General features: G+C 35.5%; 1 protein-coding gene across 21 annotated transcripts in view; it reads left to right on the forward strand.

Moving 5' to 3' along the window:
- kif1aa (kinesin family member 1Aa) overlaps nucleotides 1-26,638 on the forward strand; it is a 72,401-nt gene that overhangs the window by 41,028 nt on the left and 4,735 nt on the right. For 4 of the 21 annotated variants that reach the window (XM_051896763.1, XM_051896773.1, XM_051896770.1 and 1 more), the window contains 23 exons: nucleotides 268-582; nucleotides 4,560-4,678; nucleotides 5,309-5,415; nucleotides 5,691-5,826; nucleotides 6,319-6,481; nucleotides 6,567-6,657; nucleotides 6,744-6,862; nucleotides 6,975-7,030; nucleotides 9,805-9,913; nucleotides 11,302-11,368; nucleotides 11,521-11,605; nucleotides 11,696-11,801; nucleotides 14,773-14,799; nucleotides 20,484-20,598; nucleotides 21,814-21,947; nucleotides 22,055-22,116; nucleotides 22,200-22,345; nucleotides 22,450-22,647; nucleotides 23,378-23,449; nucleotides 23,705-23,829; nucleotides 25,711-25,839; nucleotides 25,996-26,188; nucleotides 26,276-26,394. In XM_051896763.1, coding sequence (XP_051752723.1) covers nucleotides 268-582; nucleotides 4,560-4,678; nucleotides 5,309-5,415; nucleotides 5,691-5,826; nucleotides 6,319-6,481; nucleotides 6,567-6,657; nucleotides 6,744-6,862; nucleotides 6,975-7,030; nucleotides 9,805-9,913; nucleotides 11,302-11,368; nucleotides 11,521-11,605; nucleotides 11,696-11,801; nucleotides 14,773-14,799; nucleotides 20,484-20,598; nucleotides 21,814-21,947; nucleotides 22,055-22,116; nucleotides 22,200-22,345; nucleotides 22,450-22,647; nucleotides 23,378-23,449; nucleotides 23,705-23,829; nucleotides 25,711-25,839; nucleotides 25,996-26,188; nucleotides 26,276-26,394 — 2,793 coding nt within the window. Of the gene's footprint in view, nucleotides 1-267; nucleotides 583-4,559; nucleotides 4,679-5,308; nucleotides 5,416-5,690; nucleotides 5,827-6,318; nucleotides 6,482-6,566; nucleotides 6,658-6,743; nucleotides 6,863-6,974; nucleotides 7,031-9,804; nucleotides 9,914-11,301; nucleotides 11,369-11,520; nucleotides 11,802-14,772; nucleotides 14,800-20,031; nucleotides 20,056-20,483; nucleotides 20,599-21,813; nucleotides 21,948-22,054; nucleotides 22,117-22,199; nucleotides 22,346-22,449; nucleotides 22,648-23,377; nucleotides 23,450-23,704; nucleotides 23,830-25,710; nucleotides 25,840-25,995; nucleotides 26,189-26,275; nucleotides 26,395-26,638 lie in introns of all 21 variants that reach the window. The other 17 variants (XM_051896777.1, XM_051896780.1, XM_051896783.1 and 14 more) reach the window with 11 other exon arrangements.

The following is a 26,638-nucleotide window of genomic DNA, read 5'->3' on the forward strand; positions in this document are numbered from 1 at the left end:
AAAAAGCATTAATTTCTTTAAAAAAAAATCTTACTGACCCCATACTTTTAAAAGGTAGTGTAATATTGGACATTCTTAACAGAATCCTGTTACAGAGGCTGCTGTTCACATGTTTTTAGGTTCTGTATGTCTTTTATGTCCATTACCCAGCTACTAAGTGAAGTTGGCCTTTTAAAAGTCTTTACTTACCCACTTGCGAGCAGAAACAATTAAATAGACAGATGGCCCCTCATACTAACTGGGCTCCCGTGTCTTTGGCTACACCAGAAAACTCCTTTTCTCCACATGCCTTAGTGAGCAAGCGAGCGACCCTAACTCCTCCCCCACCCCCTCTGAGCCCACATCAACCTCTGAACTCACTGAGCTGGTCCAGTCATGGCCGGACAAGAAGGTGGGGACAGAGTTGGATGACATGGACGATGATTTCTTATTGGATGACACATGCTCGGATTTTGAGGAGGAGGAGGGGGAGGATGATGATGATGTGGATGATGATGATGATGAGGGAGAGCTCTGCAGAAGCTTCGGCAAGGCTGAGGACCCGTTTTACGATCGCTCGCCATTGTTCAGTGTATTGGGAAGGTTGGTGAGGTTTCAGGAGCATGCTGGGAAAGGAAACTAGCTCTTTCACACTGAGACTGGGTTGTTGTACAACACTGACTTTTAAACATTATATGTACTGTACACAGAATTCATACAAACACACACACATATATACAGTATATATATAGGCCTATACACACACACACACACTTGAGAGATTTTTGCATACATGAAATGACTATACTCACATTTATAGTCAAACACACACCTATACCTATACTTGATTTTTGCTTACATGGTACGACTACACTCACATTTATAGACAAACACATACCTGAAAAAAGGCCAGACATATGCAAATAGGATGATAGTGTTTACACACAATGAGATTGCTTGAGTTTATTTTCAGTTTCTGTTGGTGTCATGAAGAATAATGTCATGATAGAATAATGGCTGGGAGTCTGTGTACACTCTTCTGAGTGGGCTGTGAAATGAGAAAAATAAAAGTAGACACAAATGAGATGGTTGTTGACCTACAGTGCAAGTATCAGCTATGAAATATATGGACATGGGAGAATGGTTGAGTTTTATTTTATATTTTACATTGAGATCTCTGACTGTTGATTGCTGAGTTTGGTGTTTGGGTCAATGACGTGATAAATGTCAGGGTGGTACAAATGTCCTGAAGTTAAAAAAAATTAAGTACTGAACTTGAAAAAATATATATAATAATAATAATAATAATATAAATTATAAACATTTTATAAAATCCAAAGTAGTTTAGTACAATATATTATTATTTGAAAAGAAAAAAAAAACTGTGAATCTGTTCAGCTTTGTCCGACAAATTTAAAGTCGTGGTGCGACCAAGATACAGAAATAAAACAGGAAATTGTATTATAGAGAGGACTCCTGCAGACCCTCGTGATGACTGTGTCAGTCAAAAAGTCTCCTAAAATATAAGATAATTTGACTTATTTATGACAAGATACGGTTAATTCAGGTTGTAAAATCTCATGTGATGCATCTCCCCAAAAAACAACAATATTTGTGATTCATGATATGATATATATGATATGATATATGACATTCATGATAATTCATGATATTTGTCCAAAAATCATTTTTACCTCAAAAATATATTTGAAGACTTTTTTTTTTTTAAATAATGATTAATGTATTCAAGGTTTAAGGAAATATTTTATTATTTTATTACTTTTTATTTGATTACACCTTGACATTTTTCAAAAGCGTATGAAAACAAAATTAAATTTCTAAGTACTGAGAACATGTTTTAAACTAGTTTTTTTTTCCTTATCTTGACACTTTTTTCAGTAGCTATATTTCCATCCAAAGATAAAAATTTAACTTATGCACAAAATTGGAATATCGCATAAAACATTAGCGAATAAAGCACTGTTTTCATCCCATTTGTTAATGAGAACAAAACTGTAATTTCCTGGGAAATTAAATTAGAAATTGCTGCAATCGGAATGTGGCTTTTTTTTTTTCTTACATCATAAATGACTTGCACCTCAGAGTGTGCAGATGAAACAATAAACGCTGTCATATTGACTTGCGTTCGGATGCCTGGTTTTTGGAAACACAATCGTATGAGAAAGTTCTGAGATAAACAACCATTTTGGCTCAGGAATTTCAGAATGATTAAACCAACATTTGAGATGCTGTGCAATGAAATTGGTCAGCTGGTTAGTCCAGTTAACCAATCACATCTTCTGTTGAGGCAAAGTCGTGAGTTTTTTGTTGCACATCAGTGGATTTATCTGGTAAATGTGTTTCCATTGTAGTTAATGCTCATGTCTAAAAAAATTATCCACCTCAATTGAGTGCATACGTTTGCTTATGTGCGTTTATGCGCATCTTGGCTTTCCATCCAGCAGTTTTAAATCTGAAATCCCAAAATTCACATAAAAATAGGTGGATGGAAACATAGCTAATGACACTTCTTGTTAATCTTTGTGAGCTTGTTGAGATCTCTTGAGGAGATTGATCAGGAGAACTTGATCAGGAGACTTAAGCAAGTCCCCACTTGATTTCCATCTAATATAGGAGAAATCTTTAAGATATTAAAGGGATCTCTTCTGATTTGTCTTCCCTGTGGGAAGGATTCCTGGACTTTAGTCAGCATGTCTGGACTTTACCCTGTCTTCTCCCATTATCATACTACATTTGACTTTCATCTGATCGCTGCAGACACACACCTTGAGCTTCTGGGTTTCATTTCGACCTAATGATTGTGATAATTGAAATCAGAATTGGCTGGCTGTCAGCAGCACCACCCAGCACAGCTATGGCTCTCGTGTCACGCCAAGGTCTGTGTCCCAGCTTTACATGCACCGCATCACTTCTTCAAAGGGGTCCGTCAGCTTTGAAGTGCTATCTCCAAACACTCATATTAGCTGTTTGTTTTGTGTACCGCAGAAACAAACAAGACCAGATTTTTGTTACATGGCTGGAATGTCTGATGAATGAGAAAAAGCTATTCATGTAATGACTTACTAATTGGTTCCCATAATATAGCAGTTTGGTTACTCGGAGTGTTCACATATCTCAAGATGAAAGAGCTGGTTTCTAGCACAGCTGTCTCTCTTCTGGGCATGTGAGATCATATGCCGTATTTTGACCTTTTTTGTGAGATTTTACATGGAAACCTTTGATGAATTGGCTCACTCTTTTAAGTTGCGCTTGTGCAATGCACTGCACATCTGTGACAGTATGGCCGCTTTTTTGGTGTCTTATTTATCTTTTTAATTTTTGGTATTTGCTAATAATGTTGTCTGTTCACGCTCACAGTGTCCAGTACTGTCACATTTTATGTCACCGCTTCCACCTCTTTTTTTGTCATAAGCATGCTTTTTGTACCTCACCAAAACCCCCTTTTTTTTTGTTCAGCACTACGTTATTGTTCATTGTCTACCCATGGAAGATGAGCAATGTAGTCCTTGACATCAGATGGATGGAAAACTGTTAATTATGAAAATCAACTATAAATATATATATATTTTTAAATGAAATGTCAATCTCTGGGTTTTGGAACATATAAACAGTCCTATTTCTGGTTCTGATCATGGATGTGTAGCTTATCCAACACAAACTGTCCTTTTATATAGTCTGTGCATTAGTAAAAATGTTTTCAATTTTTAATTACAGCTAATATAATAATAATAATAATAGCAGTATAACAGCAGTTAACATTAAGTTTTAGAATGTTTTGTTCCAAAACATCTTGTGTGATTCAGTGGAAGCAAGAAAAGTGGACCTTTTGGGAAAAATTGACTTTTGGTTCAATGTTACAAATGTGCTTATTTGATTACAGTAGAAATAGTGTGGAATCTTAAGTATTTATTTTTCATTTCTATCTTTATCATCACTACTATTCAAATGTTTGGGGTCGGTAAGATATTTGAATGTTTTTGACATAATTCTCTTATGTCACATGATCCTTCAGAAATTATTCTTAAAATGCTGATTTGGTGCTCAAGAAAATTTTTCTTATTATTATCAATGTTGAAAACTGTTCTGCCGCTTAATGTTTTTGTGGATACAAATAATAATGGATTATATTTATTGTTATTTAAATCTCTCTGACTCCAATCATTTTGAACAGTAGAGTATATTACATTTTTCAAAATCCTTGATCTTTTTTTATTTATTTTTTTAGTTTGAAATGAAAAAATAATCCCCAAATTTGTGATCTCGGCTTTTTATTTCTGTATATTTTGTTAGGGTTTATCTTCACTTCTTCTTCACTTCCCATGCTCCTTAAACTCGCCCAAGATCTAAAATGTATAAACAGTTAAAAATACTCACAGCTTCCTGTTTTATATGTATCCTGTAAGGAATGTATCCTTTTATATGTATCCTGTAAGGAATATCATGTCCAGGGCCACAGCAGTGCCTGCTTTTGTGTATATGTTGATCAATGTTTTGTTTGTCCTGCTTGCTGTACAGTTGATACGTTGGACACATATTTTCTTCTTCCCTCTCTCCTTTAGGGCTTTTGTGTATTTGAGTAATCTGCTCTATCCTGTGCCCCTGGTACATCGGGTTGCCATTGTCAATGAGAAGGGAGAGGTCAAAGGTTTCCTCAGAGTAGCTGTACAAGCAATATCAGGTAAGATTAGGACTGTAAGTGTCCTCCAGAACCTACTGGTGAGTAGAGTGGCACATATTTCCATGTATCATTTCTTTGTCTAGATCAGGGGTGTCCAAACTTGGTCCTGAAGGGCCACTGTCCTGCAAAGTTTAGCTCCAACTTGCCTCAACACACCTGACTGGAAGTTTAGTATACCTAGTAGACCTTGGTTAGCTAGTTCAGGTGTGCTTAATTGGGGTTGGAGCTAAAATCTGCAGGACAGTGGCCATCCAGGAGCAGGATTGGACACCCCTGGTGTAGATAAAGATTTATGGATGGTAATAATATGGATTCACTGATATTAAATTCTGTCTCATACCGATTAGACGTATAATATTTAAAATTTAGAATAGTATTTAAGACATATATTATATGTATATTATCATGTTATGCTTGATAAAAGATAAATGGCCGATATTAAAATTCTATACTGTTTTGTGTAAAGATCTCTAATATCAGTAGATGACCGATACATACCGATATATATCGTGAATCCTTAGTTTAAGGAAACAAGGAAAAAAAATTGAAGTTAGAGGGTGTATTTAGACCTGAGGGATTGTATATAAAAAGGGCAAGCTGTGTGTGACTTCTTGAGGAAGTGATGTGAAGGTGCTCTGGTTTTTCCTCCAGCTGATGAAGAGGCACCAGACTATGGCTCTGGTGTCAGACAGTCAGGCACTGCCAAGATTTCTTTTGAAGACCAACAGTTTGAAAAGGTATTGACATTAAAACATTTGTAATGGCTGGAAATACTCCTTGTGAGTGGGAACTCAATTTATTATTTAATAACTTTTTTTTGTTTTCAAAATTCTTAAATTTTCACAAAAAAGCTAGAAGAATTATAGTAATGCCATTGAAAAATCACATAAATTAATTGCTCAAAAGTGTGAGAACCATGACATATACTTGGTGTCCAGCTATGCTGATCTTTAAACATGGATATTCATATGACCGCAACTTACTTGAAGTGTTTCTCTTTCCTGTTGAGCAGTTCCAGTCAGAGTCCTGTACTTCTGGTCTTTCCCGCGCTGGCGTTTCTCAGGAAGAGCTGCGAATTGTGGAGGGTGAGGGCCAGAATGCAGAGATGGGACTCTCAGCAGATGAGGTCAACAATAATACCTGTGCTGGTAAGAAATATGGAACATTCAGGACATCTTCAAAGAAAATTTTGATCACATCATTTGGTGTTTTTCTAAATATACTATTAAATATATAGGAAATATGTACACTACAGTTTAAAGGTTTGGGATTAGTAAGATTTTATTTTTAAAAAAATGTTTTTAAGTCTTTAATGCTCACCAAGGCTGCATTTATTTGATCAAAAATACAGTAAAAACAGTAATTGTGAAATATTACAATTTAAAATAAATGTTTTCTTTTTGAATATATTTAATATGCTCAAGAAACATTTCTTATTAACAGTTGTGCTGCTTAATATTGTTTTGTTTGAAAGAACTTCCCAGTTCTTGCCAGTGGTGTGCACTCCCCCTACCCCCCACCCCCGGAAAGTGATTTCTACCGAGGGAGAACAGTCTGAATCTATATGTCAGGCTTAGCTGTCCCATTTTTTTTTCATATATTTTTGAATTGACATCTTTTCTTTCATGTTCTCTTCATAGCTAACCCAGAAGAGTTGGACAGCCCTGTCAAAACAGGTCTTGATGGCATACTGGACAGCACTCTGGATCACTTGAGGATTGGAGAAGTCTTCACATTCAGAATTACTGTGCTGCAGGCGTCAAGCATATCCGCAGAGTACGCAGACATATTCTGCCAGTTCAAGTGAGTGCCTTTGTTCTGTTTCCACTAGTGGACATTTGTCATTGTTCTGTATCTAATTTACTTTCATTAAACTTCTCGTTTGTAGTTTTATTCACAGGCACGATGAAGCGTTTTCCACAGAGCCGTTGAAGAACACTGGACGTGGTCCACCACTTGGCTTCTATCATGTGCAGAATGTGAGCTTTACACCATAACACACAGCACCACGTCACACTGTTTTTATTAGACTGAGTGTAAAACACTTGTTTCTTCGATTTTCCAGATTGCCGTGGATGTGACTAAGTCCTTTATAGAGTACATAAAGACTCAGCCGATTGTGTTTGAAGTCTTTGGACATTACCAGAAGCAGCCTTTCCCTCCGCTCTGCAAGGATCTCATTAGGTAGATCCTGGCAATATTTATTATTTCCAAATCAGATTAATACATTCTACAAATGTCTCAATTCATCCATCAAAGTTACACTAAAATGACAGCCAGATATTTTTTCTTTCAGCCCATTGCGCCCATGTAGACGGCAGTTCCCGAGAGTCATGCCTCTTTCCAAACCAGGTGAGAGCAATAAATATTTTTTATGACCATTAACATTGAAGCCCTCACTCCCTTTCACCCCATAGGCCACTGCATGTTTTGTAAAAATAACGCAATTGCAATTGGTTTTTAATGCTTCCTGCCAAATCACATTGAGGCTGAAGCTTTAGCACATATTCTTCGTCCTTTGTGTTGCCTTTTTTATGTTGCTTTTTTATATTTTGGGTCCATGTGCCCATGTCACAGTCTTTATGTTGTTGGTGGTGGGTGTAGCCGCAGATAACGACACCCCTCCTGATCGAGAGAAGAACATGGAGCTGATTCGCTTCCTGTTGCCAGAAGTCTTCAATGGGGCTCTGGTGGACTCGCTGTCAAGCCACGCCCTCAACGCAGCAGGCGTGGCTGTTTCCTACCTCCTTGAGGGGGAGGAGCAAGCCAGACTGCCGGCCCCGCCCTTGTCTATCTGTTCTGTAATAAAAGCACAGAAGCCGGGTCTGTAATGGTTCTAAGTGCCTAAGGCCAAAGAATGTCCCTGAAACTGAACCTCTAGTCAGTCTAATGCACTGATATAATATAATATAATATAATATAATATACTTGTTATTTCTTAAACAATGTATGATATTTATACAAAGTGTCCACTCATTTCCCCCATTCTTATGGGAGTCACACAAAATCTCTGCATTGACGGACTGAAGGACGCTTTGTTCCAGGGACTGTGTTTCGGCCTGTTAATACTGTGTGTGGGTGTATGTCTTTTTCTCTCCCTCAGCCTCTCCATACAAACCTCATCAAGCAGATGGACAATTCTGGTCTTTCTCTTTGACATCATTCACCAGAAATAAATTGATGAATAGTACTGGAATAAGACTGTATAACTGCATGAGTAAAACTGGTTGTTCTGTCACTTGAAACTGAACTTGATGATGCAGTGGTCTCTAAACATTTGCAGGATGTTAGTTTTGGGTCATTATTATTATTATTATTATTATTAGGTAATTGGTTAGTTTTTATTAGATTTCCTGTCTATTTATGTTGTATTCATTGGTTTGTCTTACAGAAAGAGAAAAATTGAAGTTGTTTAAGATAAATATTCATAAGTATTAGTTAAATGTGAGTTTAAGTAGTTCACCTTAAAATGAAAATCATTCACTTAGCCTTATTTCATTCTAAACCGACATGGCTAGCTTTTTTCTGTTGAACACAAAAGGTGAATTTTTATATAATGTAAGCAAATGAGTAAAAGCAAAACGACTCCACCATAAATGCACCATAAATGTCTTTTGAAGCCAGACAATATTTTGACATCTTCTCCATGCAAGTGCATGAGAGAAGTAGAAAAGTCTGCTTCCTTTCCAAAAAAAAAAAAAAAAAAAAAGAAAAGTATCTTTTCAATAAATCAGTTGATCTAGTTCACAAAATCTGAATGATTTGTTTATGAATCAAACAGATTCAGTTCTCTAGTTCAACTCACTGACTCACAGAGCTGGGTAGATTACTTATGAATTGTAATCAGTTACTGATTACAAATTACATGACAAAATTTGTAATCAGTAATATATTCTCTTAGATTACACATTTTTGGTAATGTAATCTGACTAATTTTGGATTACATTTAGATTACTTTTGTGCTAATCCTTATTTGATGTCACATATATTGTAGGATAATCTTATACTATTTTGACAGATAGAAAGAAAAAATATAGCCCAAAAAATATATTCTATTCACAAACAAGAGCCTCAACAGATTCTTTTTAAAGTGCAATGTATGGACAGTTAATACTTCAAAATACTAACACTAATGTACCTGTTAGTGTTTGCTGATAGTAACACTGAATAAAACAAAATCACATCTTATGATTTTAAACAATTAAGTACATTTAGAAAACAGCAACATTACAAAAACAAATATTCTTGTTGCTGATTTCTGGCCACGATTCCACACCCCTCCCCCTCACTGCCAGAAAAACTTGAAGAATCACGAACGTGCAGTATATAAGCGGCAGGTTTATTATGAAAAAAATATAACCATTAAAAAAATGAAAAATTAGGAGAATCAATGAATCAATTGCCATTTACTTTACAACTTACTGCCATTGTGTAAATAATATATAATCATGTAATCCATAAAAAAAGTAACTGTATTCTGATTACGAGTGTTTTAAAAAGTAGTTTACTCTAATTACTTGATTTTTGGAATCTGATTACGTAATCCAGATTACATGTAATCCGTTACTACCCAGCTCTGCTGACTCAATATGCTGCTATCATATGAATTCAGAAGACTTGTATGAAACAATTTTGAGACCTTTATGGTGCTTTTTTTTTTTTTTTGTCATTTTGGTGCTTGAAAATCCCAGTACTCATTAACTTTCATTACATTGAAAAAAGTGGCCAGAATAAAGAAAAATCTCCTTTTTTGTTTCACAGAAGAAAGAAAGTCATACAGGGTTGGAACGACATGAGGGTGAGAAAATAATGAGAGCATTTTCATTTTAAGGTGAACTATTCTTTTAATAATTCTGCTTAGCATGTGCAGATGTTTAGGGATCACTGTTATTCACTTGACTTTATTCATCTTAACAGCAGTGTGCCTTTACATCGGACCCCTGATCTTCCACTCATGGTCCTCTCTAACTATGCTCTATTCCTCCTCTTATACTGTGATCCATATCTTCCTCTCGCCTGTGAAACTCTAGTATCCCTCTCATCTGCCATTGAATTATGTCCTTTGGTTTATGATTAACTCAATATTGATTTGACACTCGTTCTTTCTTTCTCTATTTTCTTCAAAGTACCTGCCACCAAACTGACAGCTCTCACACGACCCACAGCAGGACCGTGCCACTGTAAATATGACCTGATGGTCTTCTTTGAAATCTGTGAGCTTGAGGCCAATGGAGAGTAAGTGTCTTGTCTAACGATTGACCTTTTCCCTTTAAATAGACCTTTAACAGATTCAGTCTCAGTAGAATAGATTGTAAAATCAATTCTTCAGCAGGGCCTGTAAAATCAGTATCCAGTGTATCCGTATAAAATGTTTCAATTGATTTTTAGATCGTGATATTAAGGAAATCATTCCTGTTCTCATTCATACAATTGCTTTGCAATTTGCTCTCAGTACCATCAGGAATCATTTTAGACTCTTTACAGTTCTTCCCACAGGATATTTTATACACTATACACATACTTTATGTACTGTTTGGGGTCAGTCATTTTTGTTTTTTGAACGAAATTAATACTTTTATTCAGCAAGGATGCATTAAATTGATTAAAAGTGATGAAAATGTTACAAAAGATTTATATTTAAAATAAATGCAGTTGTTTTGGAATTTCTATTCAGCAAAGAAAGCTGTATCCTCAAATGTATTCCAAATGTTTCCAGAAAAGTATTAAGCAATACAATGTTTTTAACATTGATAATATTAAGAAATGTTTCTTGAGCACCAAATCAGAATTATTGGAATGATTTCTGAAGGATCATGTGACTGAAGACTGGAGTAACGATGCTGAAAATTCAGCTTTGCCATCACATAAATTACATTTTTGAAAATACATTAAAATAGAAAACATTTATTTTAAATTTTAATAGTATTTCACTATATTACAGTTTTTACTGTATTTCATCATTTATTTTGATTTTGATTAAATAAATGCAGCCTTGGTGTTCATAAAAGACTTGTGTCAAAAACATAAAAAGCTTAGACACCAATCTTTTGAATGGTAGTGTACATTTCATTTATACTGACGCCATACTGTCATCTTTCCCATATTGTTTTTTAAATATGTATATGCTGTATTATGTTATAAAATGTTATGTGTGTTTAAATTAGTTATACTGTACATACATTAGCAGCAGGACCTGTTAGAGAAACAATTTTTGTTTACACACGACTAAATGACAATTTAGTCTTTTCTTTATCGAAATTTGATCAAATAAATTTGTCATATGGTACCTTACATGAAAACAGTAATGTCTAAGATCAGTTATTTTTCAGTATACCAAATTGGACATGCCTAAAAACATACTATATAATTATTCATTAATATTAAATAAATAGTATATAATAAATATTTCAAGACATATTTTCTGTAGTTTATATATTTTATATAGTTTAATATATATATATATATATATATATATATAACATTATTAAGTATATAATTATTCATAATTAATATGAAATCTCTTGGCTTTGTAAATCCTTGTACATGTTGTGTACAGTGTTTATACATCCAGGAAAGCTTGACACTGCTGGTTATTGTATTTGACATATATCTGTCCTTTTCAGCTATATTCCAGCCGTAGTGGACCACCGGGTAGGCATGCCCTGCCATGGCACATTCATGTTACATCAGGTACTGAAAAATGTTCCTTTCCCCCCCCTTCTCTCTTCTATTATGTTATTTCATTGTGTAACACAGAAACCATTGTCCATACTGTGTATTTTAACATTAAAGTACAATATTATTACATTATGACATACAACAACACAACATTTACATAACAGGGCATCCAAAGGAGAGTGACAGTCACCATAGTACATGAGACAGGAAGAGATATTGAGTGGAAGGAAGTGCGAGAGCTGGTTGTAGGTGAGTTTGCAACTTCTGCTCAATACATACGAGTAAACAAGAGTGATATTGTGATATTCAGCAAATGGGATGTATTTTTGTGTTTTACAGGGCGCATCCGGAACACGCCTGAAGCAGATGAGACAATCATCGACCCCAATATTCTCTCTCTTAACATACTGTCTGCAGGATACATTCGACCCACACAAGATGACAGGTACATTCCCAACCTTAATAAATATGTCAAGAAATCAGAAGACCAGTTTAGAAGTTTACAAACAAAATGGACATTCTCATGTTTTTCATATCTTTACCACTAATCATAAGACATCTTGAAAATTATGCTTGTCATTTTATATTTAAGAACACTTCCACAAGAGGTTACGGTACATGGGAGATTTATTTTTCTGTCATGAACCCTTTTTTCTCCTTGAACACTCAGTAGCAGATTTTCTTCACTTTGGCTGTTTCCCACTCCAATCTTTTTAATACCAGGTCTCCATTTTAGTGATTGCTGCACTTAATACGACTCTCTCCTCAGCCTTGGCATATGATCTGAGAGCTGGAGCCAAGCCTGTGAGACAAACAGTTCTCTGCACAACTTTAAAGCGATGAGTTTTTGCCAAAGAGAAATGAGTCAGTGAACTAAACCTTCCAAACAGCTCTTAAAGGCTTTCCACAAGGGAGTGATTCAGAATCAAACAGCACAGCAACAGTGCCAGTCTTAGATAAAGACAAGAAGTATATTCACACTTTTATGTTCCTTTGCACAAACATACCATAACTCGCTTCATGGTTGTGGGGGCTGACAACTGACATCCTAGAACTGCCATACTGAGGCTTTTAGTATTAATGACTGGAGAAATTACGATGGGCTTGGGGGAGTCTGATCCTCCAATTAAGGTCTGAACCCACCAAAAAAAAAATCTAAACAAAAGGTTAGGGGGATTTTAAAAAGTACACTACCATTCAAAAGTTTGGGGTTGGTAAGATTTTTAAAAAATGTTTTTTAAAGAAGTATCTTACGCTCACCAAGGCTGCATTTATTTGAACAAAAATACAGTAATATTTTGAAATATTATTAAATTAAAAATAACTGTTTCTATTTTAATACATTTTAAAATTTAATTTATGCCTGTGATGGCAAAGCAAAATTTTCATTAGCTCTTACTCTATTCTTCAGTGTCACATGATCCTTTAGAAATCATTCTAACATGCTGATTTGGTGAAAACGGTCATGCTGCTTGGAAACCTTTTTTTATATAAAAAGTTCAAAAGAACAGCATTTATTTGAAACAGAAATCTTTTGTAACATTATAAATGTCTTCACTGTTACTTTTCGTCAATTTTATGCATCCTTACAGATCAAAAGTATTAATTTATTTAAAAAAAAATCTTACTTACCCCAAACCTTTGAACAATAATGCAAGTAAATTGTTCTAATTTTACATATTACAGAATGAATGTAATTAACACAGTGGTTCTCAACCTTTTTGACACAATGGCCCCCCAACTGTCCAACACATTATTCAAAAAAATGATAAATTTGAAGATAATTTTTTTTAATTTAAGTCATTTTGTAACCCCTTGGAAGTTTGCTGAGGCCCCCTAGTGGGTGCTGGCTCCCTGGTTGAGAACCATTGCTTTGGTGCTGATTTTTTTCACATGGTGCCAAAAAGACACTCACAAACCGTTATCACATTCACCTGAGGAGGTTACTATAGCAAAAGTATGCTGCCTGATCAGTATTGGATATATCAAAACCTATCCTAAACAGCTACTTTTTTTGTTATTTTAGATTTACATAACATGCGTATATCATAAAAAAAAATATATGTTGTATAAAAAGTTGATAGTAAGATTGTTGGTTACTGAAAATCAAATGGTTTGGCTAGCTATGCTAGTAGCTGCAAACTATTGGTTTGGCTAGCTATGCTAGTAGCTGCTAACTATGCTAGTAGCTGCAAACAACAGTTTGATATGTGGAAAATGAATCCCAACAGATTTTGTGCCCCGAAAATCGTTTTAAAAAATGTACAGTGTTTAATTCTAACACTGATTTATATGGTACACAGATGGAATAAACCTAAATAAATATCTTAACACAACCTCTCAACACACCTCTTTCAAAACTGTTGGATTGTGTTTAATCATTGCAGAGACCTTTCTGCATGACATAACCAGTCTTTAACGCATCGCTTGACTGACCAACTTAATTCATGCAACTTTTTTTTTTGTTTGTTTTATAAAACTTATAATTAATGATTCCCCTCCCACTGCACAGAATTCAAAATGTGATTTTATTAGCCACGATGGAGGTCACAATTATTGAACCAACAAAATCAATCTAAAAATATGAATTCGCTATTTTCCGACAGACAGGGAATTGAAAAATGGTTCTCTAGTTCACCTCCTTGCTGGTTGTGCAAGTCTTCCCATCTGATGCTGGTCTGCATTTGTGTCCATTCTCATCTGTTCATTCCATTCGCTCTGTCCACACTCCATTGCTCAGACTCAGCTCACTGAACCACACAGTGGATCGAGTTTTTGACATCTTTGCTGGTCACCATCACGTTGCTGTGATCTGCATGTGAATTTATTTCACAAGTAAGCTTAACATAAAAACACTAGAAGCTTATTTATCAAACTTTACTAATAAAATCCATCATTAACATTCTCTCATCATGATAGTTATTGGAAACAAAATGCCACGTTTCACGTTATATGTCACGTTATATGCTAACAACCAAACAAAGCATTTTATCATCTGCAATGCATTACTATAACATCACCTTAAATGGGCATCATATATCAGCATCCAGACTTTGCAAACATGAAATGCTTCAAATAAAGTCATAATTGTTTTGATATCACCCCACCGATTCAAAACTGCATAAAAGAGACATTCAGACCTCTCGTTTCAAGCAGCTGTGACCTCCTCTCCTGCGATGTAACCACAAGTCCTCACTAGATTATCCATACTATGCCTACCATGTATCGGAGCTGGATTCATGGACCAGTGCAACTGAACAAGGACAAAGATGTGACAGGAGAGTTGTGCAGAGGCCTTAATATTAAAACAAGAAGCAAAATCATCAAAAACAAGCTGCTGCAAGCTTCTCTCCACAACCTTCTGATTCTGACATCTCTCTAGTCCACTAACAAAATGTTGTTTTGTGTTTTTCCAGACAGTTTCTTGATTCGGACATGCCTAGGTATATTACCTTCAAATCCCTCTCCTCCCATTTTATCAGACACTCACACACACAACAGAATGTGTTTATTTTTCATCTTTTTATTTCTCTGGCCATCTGTCTAATCAACCTCCATCGTTCTTTGCGTCATTTTTTGGCTCTCAAAATTAGGTTCTTTCTGCGTTCATGTTGGTTTGTCTATTTTTTTCTCCTTTCCTCCTACTATTTCTGAAAATGTGAGAGAATTTCACTCTGGCTCCCATGGAAATGCTTTGTGTGTGAAGCTTCTGTTCTGTATTGTATGTTTTTGACATTTTTGGCACCTCTAGGTGACTGGATTGCATGGCTTGGCTTTTGTATGGGCTGCATTTTGGCTGAATCATTTACAGGAGGTGTGGTAGAGATCATAGTCACGTTCCCGACTAATAGGGAACATTCTTAGAACTTTACATTAACACTCTCAAAGTTTTGAAAAGATTGTTCATTTGAAGTAATCTGGTCTTTAATGATGTTCTAAAAATGGACTGTTTTTTTTCTAAAGCATTTTTGTTTGACGTTTGTCTAACGCTTGTTTTTTTGTTGTTGTTGTTTTTTTAATGTAACTACTTGTTTCAGAATGTTCAGAGAACATTTAAAGGTAACGTTCCCATAATGTTCACAGAACCAAGAAAAACTACTAAACATTTTTGAAAGTTTGATTTTGGACATTTCAGAGAACATAACGTTTTCATAACTAATGGGAACGTTAGCAAAATTTTCTTCATTTTTGTTATATGAATCCATTTTAAGACAACTTCATAAATAAATTTGTATTCTATGTCAGTCACTTCTTCATCAGTAACACATTCCTCCAGTTTAAACTAAAAGTATTTTTATAATATTTTTAATGAGTCACTCTTACCACACACGCTCCATCAGACCCACATAAAATGTTGCTCTTGCTCAACAAATTAGATGACATCTCTTAATTAAAAATTTATGGTTTCATTTAAACAGTTCTGCAACCAGATCAAGTTCCATCACAAATGTCAAAGCAACACCATAAAACACAATTTCGCCTGTGTGGGGCGATAACTGTTGGCCAGACCACACACCATGAGGTCTGTGTTGTTTATGGGCGGGAGGGCTTGCTCTGCTAACCTCGTATTAATCATGAATCTCTGAACAAAATTAGTGTTATGTTAGTCCACTGAGATTTACGATCTCATACCAAAAAAATGTGTTTAGTCAAGTTTATTGACAGTTAGTCTTTCCTGGCATTCTCTGCTCACATTAGCCATTCTTTTTAACCACTAGGGTGTAGTGTTGATCAAATTTCTTTAAATGTTTCATATGTGAGTGTTTTGCTGCCTGAATGACCTACAAGTAAACATTTCCAAGAGCTGCTTGTTCTGCAGATTGTAATTATTAAATCAGGACAACTATAATCCCAGGATTTAGCTGATTGTTTGTAAATATAAGGGTGGTGTCAGCACAGTATGAGTGCATTGTTTTTATCTGAATGTGTTTTTCTTGCTGCAGTGCCAGGACTGTTTAGTTTGCCAGGGCAATTACAGATCACACTGAGAATTTTATTGCTCGTACATATAATTTAAAATCCTGTTTTACAGTAAAATTACATATAATGCAGTATAGGATTATACCATTTAACATTTTTCACTGTATATGGTAAGGTAAATCACAAACTTTTTTTTACAGTGTAGGTGCTGTTTTTAACTTGCAATCCATAGTTTAAATGTAGAATAGAAGTGCTTAAAAATAAATTAGACAATTTGTGGCAGAAAAGTTTATGAAACGTTCTCAGAACATTTTTCCAGTAAGGTTGAGTTTGTTCATAGTTATCTGGTCTTTAATAACATTCTCAAAACTTTAGCCAAAAAAAAAAAAAAAAAAAAAAAAAGTTATTTGTACAATATTCATGAATTTTTTTTTTTTTTTTTTTCTTTTCCCCTGAAACGTTTTAGTTGGAAATTCATCCAACTTTTTTGAACGTCACTACTTACTACTTGTTTCAAAATGTTCAAAACATTCAAAAAGTAATGTTCCATTTCCCATAATCTTTGTAAAATGATAAAATGGAATGGTCCCTGTTTTTGCTAACCTTCACATCAACAAGAAAAAATGTTTTTAAAACACTTAAAAAAAAAAAAAAAAAAACATAGTTCTGTCATGAAACTCTAGATAGCACAGGCTGATGGGTTTTAACACAAGCTGATGATAATTACAGCATTAACTACTGGCACAAGCTGATTGGTCCATGTCACATCTGCAGCCAATGAGACTGTTGCTCACACATCTAAATGGCTGGTTACATTCACGATAGCAGTTTGCAGCGTGCTTCAGAGTTCCTCTAAAACCCTCCACCTTCCCCAGCTCCACCTGTATAGATCTGCTATGGGTTATTGATATATGCTATTTCTGCAGCAGCACCATGTCTTACTCGCAGCAGCGTATCGGCATATGTATTGACAGTAGCAAGTTCCTGTACTTGCTCTGCAGCAGCAGCAATAATCTGTAATCTACCGCAGCAGCAGCAGCAGCGTAGCAGATCTATTCCGCCAAGACCAAATACATTAACATTGTCATATCCATTACCATGCTAACAATCTTCCGAGAGCTGTCATGATAGAACTGGACATTTTTAATGTTCTGAGAATATTCAGAAATTATGTTTGGGAATGGGAATGTTATCAAAATGCTATTAGAACACATTTTTGTTAGCTGAGTAATAATTTAAGACATCTTTACATGACTCCTCAGTCCTCAAAGCATTTATTATTCTTAGTACACACTTGTCACCTTGGCAAGACACAACTGTAAGCATTATCCACACCCCAGCATCCTCCAATATAGTTCCTATACTGTCCCAGGAGTTTGCCAGGGAGTTGATCCCTGCAATGTCCTTCCCATATATGTTGTCACAGAAACCAATTTTAATTTCCAACAGCTTGGGTGGCAGTGTGCAGCAGCTCAACAATCCATGTATAAGCATTACCTCAGTGGTAGCATGCTTGCTTTCTTACCCCTGTGCAATGAGTAATTCTTCAATATTATTTAGGTCCTCAATGCAGGCAGAACCAATAAACTTAGAAAGAAATGTCTGGCTGTATATTTTGCCAAGAGCATGAGTTATAGTTTGGATTGGCTGATATAAGAAAATTAAAGGGAAAGAAAAATTGAAAGGGAAGGTAAAACAACAGGAAATCTCTTTTATCGTGTGTAAATGGGAGGTGGAAATTATCCTCACAATCCCTCATCTTGCTTGGTATGCTGAGCTTGATTTATGTGTTTTTTGGGAGTTAACAATAGCGTCAGAAATGGGATGGCTGGGTGTCCTCTAACTGTGTTTGTGTCCTATCCTGCCAAAGCCAGCTCAAGTGAGTTCAGTAGCTGTGTTTTGGAACATGGTAGTTGGATTCTAGCTGGTTTAAATTGGTTTGGCTGCTTGACCAGCTGAATTACCAATTGATGGGGGGCTGACTGAGCTTGTAGACCTGAGCCTAACTGCTACACATCACATGATCACAGCTTAAAGCCATAGTACACTCTCAGAAATAAATTATACAAAAGCTGTTACTGAGAAGGTACCCTTTCAAATTTTTACCCTTAAATGGTGCATATTAGTACATAAATGGTACAGATTAGCACCCTATAAAAGGGTATTGTTTGTGACGTGTTTATTGTTTGATACAGTGACTGCTTTTGTACTGTGTTTTTCTGAGAATGTAGCTGGTTTGTTGCTGGTCCATGAGCTAAAGAGGTTCCCACCAGTTGCAGGACCATAACTATCATAGATATTGAGGGGGCACATCCCCCAAATATTCAGAATAGTGGTTGATCAATGTGGAGTTTTCATTTGCAGACATGTCCACAAGATACTAATGTAGAATCCAAGTCTTTCATGGCCAAGTCTCTGTCAAGTTCAGTTCCAGGTTGTAATCATTTTGTATATATTAGTTTCATAAACCCTGTTGCAGAACATTTAGTTTAATATATTATTTAAAAATAAAAAAAGTCATACTTGCCTAAAAGAAAGTATACAGTATGAAGGTTTACTTGAATCAAAAGATCAGTTTATCTTTATTGCAATGTAATTAAGTAATAGATAATTAATAAACTATTATCCAAATCCACAAGGTAGGGTCTATTCTCAGAAAAATAGGCAAGGTTTTCTTTCCTTATACTTATCCACTTATTAGGAGATGTCTCTTCATTTTCCCCATAGTAAATCTAAATGGGTAATAACTATGGCATTAACGACTGGGGATCACTTTCAAGTCATTCCGAACAAGACTGAATGCAGAGACGTACCTCTTTGTTAGGAGACACATGACAAATGAAAAAATGTGCTCTTAAATCGACTTAAAAGAGACTGTTCCCATCATACACTACGCAATTTTCTTTGAAGTCGGTCAAGTCGGACTGCCCAAAATCTACAGACTGGCTCTGACTTTTGGCAACTAGCATTGACTTGTCCAGACTGCAAAAGTCACGTAGTAAATTCCAGTCTTAAATGATGACAGAATTGTCATTTTTGGGTGAATTATCCCTATTAGGACTTCAATAGACTAAAAAGTAGGTTGGTCTTGCCTTCTCCATGACCACAACCCCACAGTGACCCTTGAAATCTCCCCCTACCATATTTCATTATTTTTTCCCTATCTCTTCAACAAATAAATTTCCACTCCTTTTTTTTCTCTCTTCATGTCTGAATGACAGCCACAAAGCTGCCTACTGGGTCATGCCGGTCCATTCACTTTAACACTCAACATATAAAGCACACAAGCTCAATCTATCACATACCTCAGAGAAGCTCGGCCCCTCTCATATACTTCAGACTCAGGCATTTAGAGATTTAAGACCCTTACCAGGCTTAGAGCCAGAAATATAAGTGGATCTAATCTGTGATCATTTCAGTTATGACCTATATTTATCAGAGCGAGGGACAGTACTGTAGGCTTGAAGTTCAGCAAGGTGAATATAACTTATGTGTAAGAGGCAGCACATATTATTTTCATGTAGTATTCTATTCTCATGAAATGGCATTGCTTCAGGGTCAATATTAGTTCATTTGTACTTCCTGGAGGTCTGCGAAACCATAACAGAGCTGATGTGAGTTGATTGGAGATGCAATTAAATCCCTCATTGAGAGAAATTTGCTGTGCGCTTCAATAATTACCAAAGATCGCAGTTTACCTCTCTGAACTGTCTTACCTATGATTCTATCATTGATTCTTTCCTTTCCACCTAAAGCATTTCCTTGGGGACTGATCCTAGGTATAAGTGTCCCCTTGTACCTGCCCCCCTCTTTGAACGGTTACGTCTTTCATCCTTTATCATTTTAATTTTATTTTTGTCTTTTTATTTTATTGATAACTGTCATCGTTCTGCACATCATTGGTGGTGGCATTCATATCTAGTGATGAAGCTAGAGTGTTTTGTTGCATGCATTTATATTGTCTCCGCTCCTTGTCACAATTTTAAACACTTTTGTGTCACTTTCAAATATGATCTTTACAATAACGCAGACACTTTATTGCCTTTTATCAGTAAGCGTTTTGCCTAACAAGCTGACACTGTCATGTACTAACATAGTTAATGAATTTAGCCTGTTAATATTTATGAACTTCTAACATAAGGAAGAGAATATGTAAATGATAATGTTGAAATGATAACTTTAAGACTGTTTTCTACCATTAATTTAGGACATTCTTCCGTTTCGATGCTGCTTGGGATTCATCCATGCACAACTCTTTGCTGCTAAACCGTGTCACTCCTTATGGAGAGAAAATCTACATGACTCTGTCTGCATACCTGGAGGTAACCAAGGCCATTTACTTTTTTCGTTGCATGATTTAGTTCCAGCTAATTTAATCTAGAAAACAGCCAATGGCATTTCTAATGGTTGAATCAAGTACATATGTGAATAGAAGTAAACCTTGTGGCTCTATAGAGCGCAACAGTACCTGGCCACTTTTAGTAGTGGTCTTGGCTCTGGAAGTATAGTTCCCATTCATTTTTCCACAGAGAGAGAAAAAAAAATTCAGTAAGGAATTTCATGACATGCACCAAATCAAACAGATCAGAGGTCAGTCAGTCAGAACATTTCAAACATTCCAAATTTAGATTTGAATCAACTAAGTATTTGAAAATCAGACAACATTCATTGACATAAAATTCCATGAAGCGTACTCAAAAACATTTTTTAAAGTATAGAAACAATATATTTTAAGTTTCTTTCAAAATATTCATATATACACTACCGTTCAAAAGTTTGGCATCAGTAATATTTGTTTTTAAATGTTTTCTTAAAGAAGTCTCTTATACTCACCAAGCATTTATTTGAAAAAACAGTAATATTATGAAATATTATTACAATTTTCTATTTTAATATATTTTAAAATGTAACTTATTCATGAATTTTCAGCAGCCATTACGCCAGTCTTTAGTGTCACATGATCCTTCAGAAATCATGCCAATATGCTGATTTGGTGCTCAAGAAACATTTCTTATTATCTATGTTGAAAACAGCTACTTAATATTTTTGTGGAAACCATGCATTTTTTTTTCAGGATTTTTGTTGAATAGAAATTTCATAATCATTTATTTATAACAGCAGTTATTTGAAATATATATTTTTATAACAATGTAAAAGTCTTTATTGTCAGTTTTGATCAATTTAATGTGCCCTTGCTGAATAAAAACACTCATTTCTTAAAGAAAAATAAATAAATCTTACTGACCCCAAACTTTTGAATGGTTGTCTATATGAACAGTAGTGAATGGCGGTCACTGTTGAGCTCTTTTGGGGTAATTTGTTGTTCGATTCTTCTTTTTTAAAATACTTTTTTATTTTTTTAAATAAATAACATGGACTAATGATTTCAAAAGAATCATATACTATCAATTTACAACTTCTGAGCTCATTGGAACCCGTCTGTTGTGCTCTGTAGGTGTTGCTTATTCTTTAGAAAGCCATGGTTATTTTAAGCACCATTTTAGATCGAAAAGCTTACAATGGTTTTCTTTTCCCAGATGGAGAACTGCACACAGCCCACAGTGATAACCAAAGACTTATGCATGGTGTTCTACTCAAGAGACGCCAAGCTCCCGGCATCTCGCTCCATCAGGAACCTCTTCAGCAGTGGCACCTTGAGGCCATGTGAAGGGTACGGCTGCTTCAAATTACAGACAAGTCACAGCAAAAGTCCTATGCAGTGTTCCTCTTATAATTGAACTTACCATAAGGTTTTCTGTTGTTTGTTTTTATATGTAGAAACCGTGTAACTGGCGTGTATGAGCTCAGTCTGTGCCACCTGGCTGATGCAGGGAGCCCAGGTAAGACACCAGTCTGTTCAACTGAGAATTTATGAGACATTTCAGGGGAGATTCTGCTGTTGAAATGACACCTGAATGTGCAGGAATGCAAAGACGACGCAGGAGGGTGCTGGATACGTCGGTGGCGTACGTGCGAGGGGAGGAGAACCTGGCTGGCTGGAGACCCCGCAGTGACAGCCTCATCCTGGACCATCAGTGGGAGCTGGAAAAATTGAGCCTCCTGCAGGAGGTGAGAACATCTAGTTACTTGGTTTTTAATGTGAAATGACTAGAATGTTTAATTGGCACCTCTGCTGAGTATCTGAGACTTCATTTCCTTCTGCGTTATGTTAGGTGGAGAAAACCAGACACTACCTCCTCCTTAGGGAGAAGCTGGAGTCCACCCTGCTGCTGGGCCAGGAGTCGCTGCTGTCCTGCGGGAGTGAAGATCTAACCGAGTCCTCTTCCCCCTCCACCCACCTGGGCCTGGGCCACAGCCCCGGTCCCGGCCCCGACACACCCAATGAGAGGCAGAAGGAGCTGGCTGCAAAGGTCTGTTAAAAAAATTAAGAAATTATATATGAAGTATATTTTTATATCCTGGACCATAGAGTATATACATTTTTTTTTCTTACATTTTACCTTTTTTTTCTTTTAATTTATAATTTAAAAATGATTTTATATATATATATATATATATATATATATAAAACAAATTATAATTAACATAATATAATACTGAGAAATCTAATCTTTAAAAAGTAAAGAAATTATATAGAAATAAATTATAATAATTTGAAATTCTGGGTCATCCAGTAAATACAATTACTTCTTCCATTTTATAATATTTTAAAGAAAATTGCAAAAGACTTTTTTTTTTTTTTTTTTTTTTTGCAGTTTCTGCTCAATTTTGGCAAAAAAATGCAATAAAGATTGTATTAAAATGTAAAAAGATTTTACCATTTAAAAATTATTTATAGACTATTTTTTATATTTTTTTTATAAATATTATATATATTTTTTTTATATTTATTATTACAATGTTTTTATAATTTAGTAGTTATTCAGTTCAGCTATATTTATCATTTAAAATTATATATGTAATATCATATGATATAATTTACTATTTACTATCTCCATTGTCATGAAACCACCAGTATTATCTAATACTATTACATTATAGATGTAATCATTCATAAGCAGTGATCACTTCAGAAAATGGTGAGAAAAAAAGCCTCTTGTCAATCAGTCTAACATTCCCTTTTTCTGTTTGTCCCAACAGTGTCTGCGTTTGCTTAACCACACCTTTAACAGGGACTACAGCCATGTGTGTGTTAGCGCCAGTGAGAGCAAGGTGAAGATGTTAAGAATATTTTACACTATTTTACATTTTTTTTCTTCTGTCAGTTATCATTAATACATTAATAAGCGTTTAAGAGCTCAGACCGCTGAGAATATACCGTCTTAAAAAAAGTTAAGACTATTGCTGCAGATACCTACAGAAGTTAGATTTTTGTCATGTGATAGGCTGAGGATTTCAGTCTTTTTGTGAAGGTGCAAGTTGTGTTTTATGTTTAATGACTGATTTTTCTGTTGTCATGTGTTGTAGTTGAGTGAGATGTCAGTAACTCTTTTGAAAGACTCAGCCTCAGTGTGTGCTGAAAGCACCCTCACACCGTCCTCCACATGTCCCTCACTTGTGGAGGGACGCTACGGCCACAACACTGAACTCAGGTCAGTACTTAGTGACTGCTGTCTCATTAAAGTTTTAAAAAGGTGATTTATGCAACACACACACACACACACTCCCCTGTCTACTATTGATCTGTTTTTTACGCTTATGCAAGGGTCTGCGTACAGTGCACGTGGTGCAAATTTTGTCACCAGAATAGTATGCACACCGACTGATTTTTGTAATTTTTGTACGCGCAGGTCACCCATATGCATTGAATTTGTTTTGTACTAATTAGTTGTTCCACAAGGTGGCAACACTGGCCTGGGCCATTGTATCACAGTAGAAAACAAAACTAAAGACAAGAAACAAAAACAACAGCAAAATACCGGAGACTGCAACAACAACAGACTCCCGCATTGTCAAGCGCTTGTGTGAGGGGGTTATGATATAGCCGCAACTTTTGTTTAAAAGAATAATTAATCGGTCATAACGTCTGGAGAAAAATAGTGCAGACACTGGACAAAGATGAAACTTTCCAGAGCGCATGTGTCGGCCGCCTGCGTTCGCTCACTCTATCAAATGGAGTATACTTTGAAAGGCTACGCATTCGACTGTACTCATACGCTAGTGTACACATAAAAAATAAAGTATACTTGAGCTTAAGAGAAAGTCCCTTTGCCAACTTCATGCTTGATGGATCTAATGTGTTAGGATGGTTTAGAAAACCTGTTAACTGTCACCCTACTTTTTGAGCATAGATCTGAACTTAAATATTTGTAATTCATGAATGCTTTGGAATACAGACCTAAGGTTGGTCTCTTTTTAAAGATGACACTCAGCAGAGTGAATAGAGCTCAATAGAGCTGCACGATTAATCGTTAAAAGATCGCAATCTCGATTCAAACACCCATGCGATCTCATCCATAAATGAAAACGATTCACCTATGTCTATTAAACCTTTGACAAAAGCACACCGGAACATTCAGATCTGCGTTCATGCTGCCGTTGACCCAGAGAGAGCAGTTATCATGTATAGGTATGAAACAGCTTCACAAACAGTCTTTTCAACCACACATTATCGTTATTTCTGTGTTACAAATATTCATATTATCAGAGAAGAACTGGGATAAAAGTTTATAGTTTGGATATAAACACTGATGTCTATGGAAGCGATCAAAATAGAGTGAATTTGAATTTGAACTTGGCACTTCAAATAATGATTGTATCGATTACATCGTTATGTCAGTAGGTGGTGACAAGTGACTATGAAAAAATGTATTTGTCATTGAATCATTCATTCAAGAGATTTGTTTAAAAATGCTGATTCATCCAGTAATGAAACAAGTGAAGTCTTTTGAGTCAGGGCATTGAATCATTCATTCAAAACAATTTTTTTTTAAATAATTAATTTAGATTAATTAAACATTTTAAATAGACTGCGGCAATTAACATTTTTGTCAGAACCTCTAGTAAATAACATGTTATTTTGTTTAGTTGTCTGTTCAGAATCGTGGGAGAATCGTGATCTCTATTTGAAACAAAAAAAATTGTGATTCTCATTTTATCTAGAATAATGCAGCTCTATTTCTGAATGTTTCCTTCAGAAATTCAAAAAGGTGAAATTGTAAAACATTATAGAAGTTTGTTTACTGTAAGGCAAATGTAATGATTATTTTTATTCTATACAAATATATACATTTTACAAAATAGTTTGGACTCTAAAATTGCTAGAAAACCATACAGTGTGTCTAGCCTAGCCAAGCTGCATTACAAATTTGAAGTTGATATCACAAAAATTGAGCCCTCTAAAAAGTAACTCAATTTTGAGTGCTTTTGCTTTCGAATGAATGTCTGCTATATTTTCCTGTTTAGGAACATCAGTCTAACTAACACCACATAACTAATAGTTAAATCTATATCCTTACTGCTCATATGTGTAGACCCCCAACACCTCGATCTCGTGCTGTCAGCCCCATCCCTGAGTCTGAAACAGAGGGCAAGAAGTCTCCTCAACAGTCCAGATCAAGGACCCACACTTTTGTGCCAGATATTCAGGAAATTCGTGTCAGGTAAAACAAAATTTTTTACAATTTTTTCATTATACAGAGGATGAGCAATTCCTTTTTCTTTTACATTTGGCTGTAAATAAAATTAAATTTCTGAGATTTAATGAATTTACATATTTGGAAGTTGACTCTAACCTTTACTCTATTTTAATGTCGCAGCCCAATTGTGTCAAAGAAAGGCTATTTGCACTTCCTGGAACCCCACAGTAATGGCTGGGTTAAGAGATATGTGGTGGTACGCCGGCCTTATGTCTACATCTACAACACAGAGAGAGACACAGTGGAAAGGGCCATTCTTAACCTGTCTTCAGCACAAGTGGAGTACAGCGAAGACCAGCAGGCCATGCTGAAGGTAAAACATCTACAAATATTTTATTTTCTTTGAGTAAATTGACTGTTTATTGACTGAACTGTAATCCAATGTCTGTCTAAACTTCAGACCCCCTACACATTTGCGGTATGCACAGAGCATCGTGGGATACTCCTTCAAGCCAGTAATGACAAGGAGATGCATGACTGGCTGTATGCCTTTAACCCTCTGCTTGCTGGATCTATCAGGTACAATGGAGCACATATCTAACTCTTTTACAATAAAAGACCTTACATGCCAATATTTGTGACCCATGCTGGCAAAATGAGTCGCAATGAGCAAATTTTCAAAAATAAGTTATTATTATTAAAATTATGTGTGACTTGTTGGAATTAGACAAAAAAAATGATGGAGCTACACCTGTTTGAAGTCGATAGACTCAGCAAAGTCAATTTTGAGAAAAATCGAGTTAAAGTTCTTTGAAGGTTCCGG

The sequence above is a fragment of the Ctenopharyngodon idella genome, chromosome 6 (assembly GCF_019924925.1).
Source record: "Ctenopharyngodon idella isolate HZGC_01 chromosome 6, HZGC01, whole genome shotgun sequence".
Classification (NCBI taxonomy): Eukaryota; Metazoa; Chordata; class Actinopteri; order Cypriniformes; family Xenocyprididae; genus Ctenopharyngodon; species Ctenopharyngodon idella.